Here is an 11,819-nt window from a genome sequence, read left to right as displayed (position 1 = left end):
GAAAGGGGAAAGCGACAGAGAGAGAAAGAGTGGGCTGAGAGAGAGAGACAGGGGAGTGCGAGGCAGGACGGTGAGACACAGAAACGTGCACAGTATCAGTTCTAGACTGACCTGTGAGGTCCGGTTTTATCCTGAAAGATCCCATTGGAGGGACAGAAGATGCAGTCCCCTCTCTCACTGATATTGTACCACAGACAGACACATTATTAGTCCCACACTGCGGGACAGTGTCAGAGAGTGAGAGAAACAAGGTCCCACATTTAACCCTCGCTTGCCTGTTGTACTCTCTGTAATCTTGCAGCTCAGGGCCGTTCGGTATTACTCTCAGTGACCGAATGTTTCACTCTGATTAAATTAAACTGGGACAGTTTCTGTCAGATATTAACTCCTGCACAGTTCCAGCAAACACTCCTACTCTGCCGTCCCTCCGATGTTTCTGCAGGATAGCTTTGTGAGGACAGGCTCACGAAGAGAAAAAAACCCTGCACGGAATGATCACAAATTGAGCATCTCAAAGGGGCAAGGCCCCCAGCTTTAAACATTCTCTGTCCTTGCCCCCCAGGCCCAGTTCCTTAGCTCAGATTCTGATAAAAGTAAATCGAGAAAAGTGCACTTTGCTTTTTGAAGGCTGAATTATTGCAGAGCTGCGCATGCGCGATTAAGCCCCGAACCTTGAGTCGATTTCCAGTGAGCAGAAGAGCGCATGCGCCTTCCCCTCCCCCAGCCCAGCCTGTGCGCGCCATTTAGTCAGTGAACGGAAGAAGATGGTTTAAACAGCCGGGAATGGACACACCGCGGTCTCGGGGTAAGGCAGCGAGCAGCAGCCTCCTTACAGCAGCACATCGCTTTGGGAGCGTGTCCGCAGATGGGCTCAGAGATCGGCACTGAGTCCGGGGGAAGTTCAGGGGGAGTCGGGGGATGTGTGTAACAGGCGGAGTGGAGCAAGAACTGGTCTCAGTGCGTGGAGTGAGTGGGGGAAGGGAGAGGCCATTCTCGGGCTGTGTGTGGACAGCGTGTGTCCCGGGTAAGGGAGACAGAATGGGAAGGATCTGCTGTTTACAGTCATTGCTGCTTTCTCCCTGTAAACCAGTAGTGAACGTTCCTGCTTTAGTTCCAGTCTCACCATGTTTGTTGTCATTGGACAACGAGCGGTGGAAGCAGAGCCGGACAGTGAGGATTTATACAAGGAGCATCTATTGCAGGCACCGGGTGAGAAATGTGAAGGACACGTTTTAAACAGCGGCTCTTTGTTTCTGGTTGAACGGTTAGTGCCCTGGGAGAAGGGAGTAGCAATCTGAGCTGTGTAAAAGTCCGTGCTCCATCGGGTAGTCCCATTCCTGAAGCAGGGGTTGGGTTGTGTCTGGATGTCAGTAAATTGCTGTAAATCTGCCCAACACACTTGGTGTGCAGAAGCTCAGTACTGCAGTACTGCAGTGGAGTCAGACACTGACACTGTTTGTATCGCTGGCTTCCCTTTGTGAATGTTCATAATGAATATTAATTGAACGATTACATTCATCACTTTAGTCTTTTCTACCTCTCCTGTTCTTGAATGATCAGAGGTACCTTATCCTCCTACAGGCAAGGAATTGAAGGAACCGGAACAAATGTGAAGTTTCCTCCACCTGAGACATAAGGAACAGTGCAACCAGCTCCTTCTCACACACAGTAGGTACGGTACCGATCACAGTGTGCGGGTACACAGACAGGTTATCCGAATTAAACATGTTTGTGGTGCTGAATGGCCGCCTCCTATTCCTGTGTAACAGGCCCGAGGGGGCTGATAACCGTCTCCTGTTCCTAATTTAACAGACTGGAGATACTGAGTGGCCTTCTCGTGTTCCTAATGTTATAAACACGAGGGGCTTATTGGCCTCCTCCTGTTCATATGTACCACCTCTAGGGGCAGAATGACCTCCTCCTGTACCTATGTATCAGGCTAGAATGGGATGAATGGCCTCCTTTAGTTCTGATGTAACAGGTTCCAGGGGCTGAATAGCCTCCTCCAGTTCCTATGTAACAAGCTTGAGGGGCTGAATGGCCTCCTCCTGTTCCCATGAAACAATCCCATGGGGATGATTGCCTTTGTCCTATTCCTAATGTAACAGACCCAAGGGGCAGAATTGCATCATCCTATTGCTTTTTAAATCCAGTTGCTGAATAGCCCTCTCCAGTTCCTAATATAATCGGCTCGAGGAGCTGAATGGCCCTCTCCAGTTCCTAATGTAATAGGCTCAAGGAGCTGAATGGCCCTCTCCAGTTCCTAATGTAATAGGCTCGAGGAGCTGAATGGCCCTCTCCAGTTCCTAATGTAATAGGCTCGAGCAACTGAATGACCCGCTCCAGTTCCTAATGTAATAGGCTCGAGGAGCTGAATGACCCTCTCCAGTTCCTAATGTAATAGGCTTGAGGAGCTGAATGGCTTTCTCCAGTTCCTAATATAATAAGCTCGAAGAGCTGAATGGCCTCCTCCTGCTCCTATATAACATGCAGGAGGGGCTGAATGGCCTCCTCCAATTCCTCTGTAACAGGCTTGAGGGGATGAATGGTCACCTCCTGTTCCTGGTTAACAGTTCCGAGGGGTGGAATTGGCCTACTCCTATTCCTATGTAACAGACCCGAGGGACTGAGTGGTCTTCTCCTGTTCCTAATGTAAGAAGCTCGAGGGGATGAAAAACGTCCTGCTGTTCCCATGTCACAGAATCAAAGGCTGAGTGGTTTTCTTGTGTTTCTAATGTTAGAGAGGCTGAATGGACTCTTCTTCCCACATCACAGAATGGAAGGGCTGAATGGCATCCTCCTGATCCAATGTAACAGGCTCAAGGGGACGAATGGCCTCATCCTGTTCCTGTCTAACAACATTCGGTGCTGAACAGCCACCTCCTGTTCCTGTGTAATAAGTTAGATGGGATGAGTGGCCTCTTCCAGTTCCAATATAACATGTGCGACTGGCTTATTGGCCTCTTCCAGTTCCTATAACATTGTCGGTGGGCTGAATGGCCTCCTCCAGTTCCTACATAACATGCTTGAGGGTCTGAATGGCCTACCCCTGTTCCGATGTGAAAGGCTCCAGAGGATAGATGGCCTCCCTATTCCTGTGTAACAGTATCCAGTCGATGCATCGCCTCCACCAATTCCTTTATTAGCAAGGCTGAGGTGCTGAATGCCCACCTCCTGTTACTTATGTAACAGGCTCGAGGGACTGAATGGCCTCCTCTTGTTCCTTATGTAACAGGCTCGAAGGGACTGAATGGCCTCCTCCTGTTCCTTATGTAACAGGCTCGAAGGTATGATTTGCCTCCAGGTTCCATGTGCTGAAAGGCCTCCTCAAGTTCACAGATCCAGGGACTGTTCTTCCCCATTGTTTTGGAAATAGCATCGGGCAGTAAACAGGAGCTCACTGCTTCTTGCCCACCAGCTCTCTGATTGGGCTCCTTGTGCTGATTATGTTTTCTCATCTCGCTCAAATGTTGCTTTCTTTTCCATCACCTCTAGAGTTATTAGCCAAGTTTGTATCGAGCACATCGTGATCTCACCAGTAACAGCACTTTCCTGATGGTTATCCACGAGGCTGCTTCTGACATTTTCTTCTGCGTAAATGTTAGCCACCGTAAGTAACTGAAAAGCTTCATTTCTACAGCAACAACAAACACTTGCATTTATGACAGATACAGAGTGAATCCCACACTCACTCACTGTACCACAGACACATATGGTTTATATTATGTACTAATAGCTCGTCTCTACTCAAAATATTTCTGAATCGCATTCATCCAATATAATGAGAGAAAAAAAATCACAGATATAGGATAAAACACACTCTCACATACCAGAAGCTGACAGATACAGAATAAAACCAATGCACACATACCAGAAACTGACAGATACAGAATAAATCCCACTCAGATACTAGAAAATGACAGGTTCAGAATAAAACCCACACTCACATACCAGAAACTGACAGGTACAGAGTAAAACCCACATTCACATCACAGAAACTGACCGGTACAGTATGAAACCCACATCCACGTATCTGAACAATAATATGCAAGTAAAACCCACATCCGCCTATTAGAAACTGACAGGGAAACACTCACACCAGAGACTGACGGAACAAATAGAACAGGTTAGTCACTCTTACTCCAGTGTCAGGCTCACACAATTGTTTATTCAGTAATTCGGATGATAACTAACATGCTCTCAATGTGGCCCATTTAATGGGCCCAAGTTTCCACACGATAAAAAACGGGGGCCCCTCCGAGCTGGGCGCCCGTTTTTCGCGCCTAAAACGGTGCCTAAAAAAAAAATCGCGATTCTGGAGCGTTCTGCAGCTCTTTGTCTGCCTGGCGCGGTGCCCAGGGGGGCGGAGCCTACACTCGCGCCGATTTTGTAAGTGGGAGGGGGCGGGTACTATTTCAATTAGTTTTTTCCCTGCCGGCAATGCTGTGTGTTGGAGCGTTCGCGCACGCGCAGTGTGAAAAAAACATTGGCACTCGGCCATTTTTGTAGTTCTTTGTCGCTGTTTAATTTTTGAAATTTTTTTTAATAAACGCACATTGCCATCAGCACATCAGCACTTGCAGCCTTCTCACTGCCTCCCCCCCCACCCGCGGGAAGAACGGGCGCCGCCTCCTCCCCCCCCCCCCCCACGGGAAGAACGGGCGCCTCCTCGCCCCCTGCGGGAAGAACGGGCGCCTCCTCCCCCCGCCCCCCCGTGGGAAAGAACGGGCGCCTCCTCTCCCCCCCCCCCCGCGGGAAGAACGGGCGCCTCCTCGCCCCCTGCGGGAAGAACGGGCGCCTCCTCCCCCCGCCCCCCCGTGGGAAAGAACGGGCGCCTCCTCTCCTCCCCCCCCCCCCCGCGGGAAGAACGGGCGCCTCAGGCTGACTGCAGCATTCTCCGTGCCTTCACACAGGTAGGAAGATGGTTTATTTAATCTTTTCTTTGCTTATAAATGTTTATTCAGGTTGGATTTATTTGTATAATATTTGTAGAAGTATAAATAAGGATTTATTGTAGAATTTAATGACTTCCCTTCCCCCCCCCCCCCCCCCAACCTCGTTCTGGACGCCTAATTTGTAACCTGCGCCTGATTTTTTAATGTGTAGAACAGATTTTTTCAGTTCTACAAAAATCTTCACTTGCTCCATTCTAACTTAGTTTGGAGTACGTTTTCACTGTGGAAACTTTGAAATCAGGCATCAGTGGCGGGACATGCCCCCTTTTGAAGAAAAAAATTCTGTTCCAAAGTAGAACTGTTCTACCTGACTAGAACTGCAGAAAAAAAAATGTGGAGAATTGCGATTTCTAAGATAGTCCGTTCTCCACCAGTTGCTCCTAAAAATCAGGTGCAAATCATGTGGAAACTTGGGCCCTATGAGTGATAAAAGCAACTTGTGAAACAATCCCATTTTTTCTAATTTAATTTGTGACAAAAAGATGGTCTGAGCATGCGCTAAATACATGCTGCTCCTCCCCTCCCCACACAGTGTTTAAACCGACGGGAAGGGCCCAGGCGAGCTCCCCTCCTTCAGCTCTGTCAGCGGCTGCCGTTTCCTCTGTGCTCGGCTGATGATCGTTGAACACATCAGGGAGTGCAGATATCCCGGGCCCGAGTAAGGGAGCAAACAGCAGCCTCCTTCCAGCAGCTCATCGCATTGGGACTGTGTCCACAGATGGGCTTTGTGTCGGGGTAAGTTCAGCGGCAGTCGGGGGCTGTTTGTAAGGGGCAGAGTGGAGCAGGAACTAGTTGTGGAACATGGAGTGAGTGGTGGAAGGGGGAGGCCATTCTTGGGCTGAGTGTACAGTGTAAGGTAACAGAGAAAGTAAATCACCTCGCTCTTTCAAATCAGTGCTGCTTTCTTCCCCCAAATTAGTAGTGAATGTTCCTGATTCAGTTCCAATCTCACAGTGTCTGTTCTTGGACAGTGAACAGTGGAAACACAGCCTGACTGAGGAGTGTCGCAAAGTGTATCTATTGCAGGCAGCGGGGGAGGAGTGTGAAAGGAGACATTTCAAAAATGGGTTATTTTGTTTCGATGTGTTGAATTCTCCAGAATCCTGTGGCTGGTGATCGAGAGATACATTGTCGCTCGCTCAGATACATCAGCATCTGGTCACTGTGACATTCTGTTAATGACACAGGCCCTCAACTCGGTTTCAATGGACTGAGAACAATTGTTGTACAGCCCAGGTACCTGTGGTTAGATTCCAGGACGCGATTCAGAGTTTTACAGGTAGTCCCATGGGAGGACTGTGCCAATCGGGTGTTCCCATTCATGGACCAGTGCTGGGTTTGGGTTGTGTCTGGATGCTGATAACTTACTATAGAATCGTCCTACACACCTGGTGTGGGGAATCTGAGTGTCGCTGTAGTTCTTGCATCTCTCTGCAAATTTGCTCCCCCATAATGTTGGAAAGTGTGAGATCATGCACTTTGGCAGGAAAAATCAAAGAGCAAGTTATGATTTAAATGGAGAAAGATTGCAAAGTGCTGCAACAGCGGGACCTGGGGGCACTTGTGCATGAAACACAAAAGGTTAATATGTAGGTACAGCAAGTGATCAGGAAAGCCAATGGAATCTTGGCCTTTATTGCAAAGGGGATGGAGTATAAAAGCAGGGAAGCCTTGCTACAGTTGTACAGAGTATTGGTGAGGCCACACCTGGAATACTGCGTGCAGTTTTGGCTTCCATATTTATAAAAGGATATACTTGCTTTGGAGGCAGTTCAGAGAAGGTTCACAAGGTTGATTCTGGAGAAGAGGGGGTTGACTTATGAGGAAAGGTTGAGTAGGTTGGGCCTCTACTCATTGGAGTTCAGAAGAATGAGAGGTGATCTTATCGAAACATATAAAATTATGAGGGAGCTTGACAAGGTGGATGCAGAGAGGATGTTTCCACTGATAGGGGGAACTAGAACTAGAGGGCATAATCTTAGAATAAGGGGCTGCCCATTTAAACCTGAGATGAGGAGAAATTTCTTCTCAGAGGGTTGTGGATCTGTGGAATTCTCTGCCTCAGAGAGCTGTGGAAGCTGGGGCATTGAATAAATTTAAGACAGAAATAGACAGTTTCTTAAATGATAAGGGGTTATGGAGAACGGGCAGGGAAGTGGACCCGAGTCCTTGATCAGATCAGCCATGTTTGTATTAAATGGCGGAGCAGGTTCGAGAGGCCCTATGGCCTACTCCTGCTCCTATTTCTTATGTTTTTATAAACCTTAGAATCATAGAAAAATGACGACACAGAATGGGGCTATCTGTCCCATCGTGTCCGTGCTGGTGTACATCATGTCCCATATTTTTCCCTCTAGTTGGTGGCCTTTACAATACACCTATTGTGTAACCTCTATTATTTCTTAACCATAGCCATATAGATTCTGTCCTTGACCCCTCCAGGACATCCTCTCTCTCCAGCATTGTAACATTCTCCTTAACCAATACTGCCACATCACCTCCTATCTGTCCTTCCCTATCTTTCCTGAACTCCTATATCCAGGAATATTTAATACCCAATCCTGCCCTTTTTGAGCCAGGTCTCCGTTATTGCCATGACATCATATTCCCTGCAGCTCACCAGCCTTGTTTACTATGCTTCATGTGTTTACATACATACACCATAAACCCATCTTAGACCATTCTGTGTTCTCTCTTAGTCTGACCCCACCTAATACCTTACTATTTCTTGCTTTGGTGCTATCCGTCTCTCCCAATCCTTTGTGCCCTTTGTTTTTCCTTTATAATTTTACATCCTGGTGTCCATCCTCCTGCCAACTTAGTTTAAACCCTCCCCAATAGCACTACCAAACCTCCCCGCAGGGATATTGGTGCCGGCTCTGTTGAGGTGCAACCCGTCTGGCCTGTACAGGTCCCACCTCCCACATAAACGGTCCTAATGCCCCAGGAATCTGAAGCATCTCTCCAGCCATGCATTCATCGGCTCTATCCTACTATTTCAATACTCGCTCGCGCATGGCACCGGGAGTAATCTGGAGATTACTACTTTTGAGGTCCTGCTTTTTAATCTCTTTCCTAACTCCCTATAATGCCTGCAGGATCTCATCCAGTTTCTACCTCTGTCGTTGGTACCAACTTGGACCACGACCTCTGGCTGTTCACCCTCCCTCCTCACAATGTTCTGCAACCATTCAGTGACATACTTAACCCTAACACCAGGGAGGCAACATACCATCCTGGAGTCACATCTGTGGCCGCAGAAACACCTGTCTGCTCCCCTGACTATCGAAGTCCCTACCACTATTGCTTTTCCTATCTTCCTCCTTCCTCCCTCCCCCGCTGTACAGCTGAGCCACTCGTGGTGACATGGATTTGGCCCTGGCTATATTCCTCACCCTCACCAGTACTCAGAACGGAATACTGGTTGGAGAGCGAGATGCAGTAGTGTTTTATATAGATTTAGCATCAATTCCTGGCTTTGTTAACCTGTCCTGCCACCTCCAAAGAATTTTGCACAGGCATCCGCAGGTCTCTCTCTTCTTCCATCCTGTTAACATTGTACCATTTGGAATGTATTGTCTCTCATTCTTCCGACCAAAATGGACCACCTCACTGTATTGAATTTTATCTGCACTCCTTTTACAGGGTTTTAGAAGAGGAGCATTTACCAACTGTAAACTCAAAACAAACATCACGTCAAGATCTGACAGAGTCACACGATTCATCAGGACCTAATTCAATCGGTCCTCGAATCATCTGGCATATTAGCGAGTTCACACTCATGACAGACCTTTTCAATCTGAGTGTGGGAAGGCCTTCAAAATCTACAAGTACCCAAAGAGACACCAGCGCCGAGACACTGAGGGAGCCTATTCACCTGCTTGTGTGAGGGATGGGATTCACTCGATCATCCGCTGCGATTAACACCAGTGAATTTGCAGTAGGGAGGGACCGTTCACCCGCTCCATTAGTGGGAAGGGATTAATTGCACCATCCGTGCTGCTGAGACACCAGCATGTCCACTCTGATGAGGGTCGGTTGACCTGCTTCGTGTTTTTGAAGCGATTCACTTATTCTTCCACCCTCCTGAGACACCAGTTTATGCACAGTGATGAGAAACCAATTAAATGGTCTGACTTTGGAACGAGATTTAAAAGTTCCCAGGATCTGAAGGGACATCAGCTGGAGAGAATAGGAGAGATTCTGTTCACCTGCTCCGTGTGCGGGAAGGAGTTCATTCAGTCATCCCACCTGCTGAGGCACCAGTGAGTTCATGGGGGGGGACATGCTGGTGAAACATTCTGACCGTGGGAAAAGCTTTAAAAGGTCTCAGGAGCTGAAGCAATTCCAGCTGGAGGGAGCTGGACAGAGACTGTTCACCTGCTCCATGTGCGGGAAGGGATTCAAACAGTCATCCAGCCTGCTGACACACCAGAATGTTCACACTGACGAGAGACCATTTAAATGTTCTGACTGTGTGAAGAGCTTTAAAAGCTTCGGGAACCTGCTGACACACCAGCGTGCTCACACTGGGGAGAGGCCATTCACCTGCTCCGTGTGTGAGAAGAGATTCAGTCTCTCCTCCACCCTGCTGACACACCAGCGTGCTCACACTGGGGAGAGGCCATTCACCTGCTCCGTGTGTGAGAAGAGATTCAGTCTCTCCTCCACCCTGCTGACACACCAGCGTGCTCACACTGGGGAAAGGCCGTTCACCTGCTTCGTGTGTGAGAAGAGATTCACTCGGACATCCCACCTGATGACACACCGGCGAACTCATACTGATAAGAGACCATTTACATGTTCTGACTGTGGGAAGAGCTTTAAAAGCTCTGGGGATCTGAAGGGACACCAGCGAGTTCACACTGATGAGGGGTCGTTCACATGTTCTGTTTGTGGGGAGAGCTTTAAATGCTCCGGGAATCTGAAAGGACACCAGCTTGTTCACACCGATGAGAGACCTTTTAAATGTTCTGACTGTGGGAAGAGCTTTAAAAGCTTCGGGAATCTGATGGCACACAAGCGTGATCACAGTGGGGACAGACTATTTCACTGCTCCGTGTGTGGGAAGGGATTTACTCGATCCTCGACTCTGCTGACACACCAGCGAGTTCACACTGAGGAGAGGCCGTTCACCTGCTCTGTGTGTGGGAAGAGCTTCACTCAGTCCTCGACTCTGCTGACAGACCAGCGAGTTCACACTGGGGAGAGGCCGTTCATCTGCTCTGTGTGTGGGAAGTGATTCACTCGGCTGACCCACCTGCGGACACACCAGTGAGTTCACACTGGGAACAGGCCAGTGAAACGTTCGGGCATTGGGAAACAAGTTTAAACGGTCCCAGGAGCTGAAGAGACACCAGCTGGAGAGAGCGGGAAAGAGACTGTTCACCTGCTCTGTGTGTGAGAAAGAATTCCCTCGGTCCTTGACTCTGCTGACACACCAGCGAGTTCACACTGTTCTGTAACACAGGGCCCTGCAGAAAGCTGGGCCCACATGAACATGGAACGGATGAATGTTTTATAAATTCTTGTACTGCTGATAATCTTTCAAACTGTTGTGCTGATAATTCCCTTTATTTGACTTTTCATGCTATTACATAGAATATACAGCACAGAAACAGGCCATTCGGCCCAACCAGTCTATACTGGTGTTTATGCTCCATTCGAACCTCTTTTGACCCTACTTTAATTAACCCGATGAAAATAACTTTGTATAGCTTTGTCCCTTGTGTTTATCTGGCTTCCCCTTAAATGCATCTGTGCTATTCACCTCAACGACTCTTTGTGGTAGTGAGTTCCACATTCTAACCACTCTCTGAGTAAAGAAGTTTCTCCTGAGTTTCCTCCTGGATTTATTAGTGACTATCTTATATTTATGGCACCAGAAATATGTTGAGCTTCTGTTAAGCTGAGCAGTATGTCGTTGTGCTTTACTTGTTCTGATGATATTAAATAAATGAAGTTATCGGAGCTGCAAGATAATTGCAGCTTTGGATTAGCAACCAACAGTATAAACAACTTAGCACTGTGTTCCTTCATGGTAATACTTCACGTTAACAAGTTCTGAAACTATTTATAGGGATGAGAAAACAAGAGACGTAAAACACTTCAAATATCTGACCCATGATTACAAACGCAGAGGTTAATTATCGCCACTAATTTTCACTTTAAAAAAAAAAAGTATGAGCAGGTCCTCTCATTTTAAAACAAAGTTTAAAAAAAAACAGTTGGAGTGAGTTAAGTATCAAAGCTTTAACTACAGCTAACAAGCTCATTTTTTCTTGTTGAGAAATTAATGGTTTGAGATACACAGGAACAAAGGATGGTTAAAAACATTAGAAAGCAAAATAAATCAGGAAGTAATTGGTGCCACCGAGCTTGGGTTTTTTAAAGCCTGGTTGTAAGAGGAAGCTAATGGTTTGAAGTTGTGGAAAGTAATGAGAGTTAGGTCAGGACACTGTGATAGGAGCATTGATTACAACACAATGATATAACCCAGCTGTGTACAGTCCTCAGTTCAACATAGTCATATCTCCCAGAAACCTTGCTTTTTCCTAGAATATAGGGGGCACAGTTCTGATCCACATTAGTGCCAATATCAAGTAAATAAAAACATTGAGCTACAGATTAGCGTGTTTAAATGTTCAAAGGATTCGATAGGTTAGATATGGAGAAACTATTTTATCATGAAGGGAAATAATCTTAAAATTAGAGCTAGGCCATTTAGGAGGGAAATCAGGAAACACTTTTTCATATAAAAGGCTGTAAACAAAACTGGAATTATCTCCCCAAATGGCTGTGAATGCTGGGATAATTGGAGCTTTCAAGACTGAGATCGATAATATTGTTAGTTAATGGTATCCA

At 47.2% G+C, this 11,819-nt stretch overlaps 1 protein-coding gene and 1 long non-coding RNA gene across 2 annotated transcripts; both read left to right on the top strand.

Annotated features, from left to right (window-relative positions):
- Positions 1-733: 733 nt before the first annotated feature.
- On the top strand, positions 734-9,227 carry LOC139273713 (uncharacterized). Its single transcript, XR_011595319.1, has 4 exons — positions 734-805; positions 1,582-1,672; positions 3,496-3,610; positions 8,601-9,227. It is a non-coding gene; the product is annotated as an uncharacterized lncRNA (long non-coding RNA).
- Positions 9,228-9,240: 13 nt separating this feature from the next.
- On the top strand, positions 9,241-10,197 carry LOC139274143 (zinc finger protein 235-like). The gene is made up of 2 exons (XM_070891185.1): positions 9,241-9,393; positions 9,643-10,197. Exons 1-2 carry the CDS (start codon positions 9,241-9,243, stop codon positions 10,195-10,197), a joined length of 708 nt encoding a protein of 235 aa, XP_070747286.1.
- Positions 10,198-11,819: the final 1,622 nt, after the last annotated feature.

The sequence above is a fragment of the Pristiophorus japonicus genome, chromosome 9 (genome assembly GCF_044704955.1).
Source record: "Pristiophorus japonicus isolate sPriJap1 chromosome 9, sPriJap1.hap1, whole genome shotgun sequence".
NCBI classification, from domain to species: domain Eukaryota; kingdom Metazoa; phylum Chordata; class Chondrichthyes; family Pristiophoridae; genus Pristiophorus; species Pristiophorus japonicus.
This window is presented reverse-complemented; position numbering and strand designations above follow the sequence as displayed.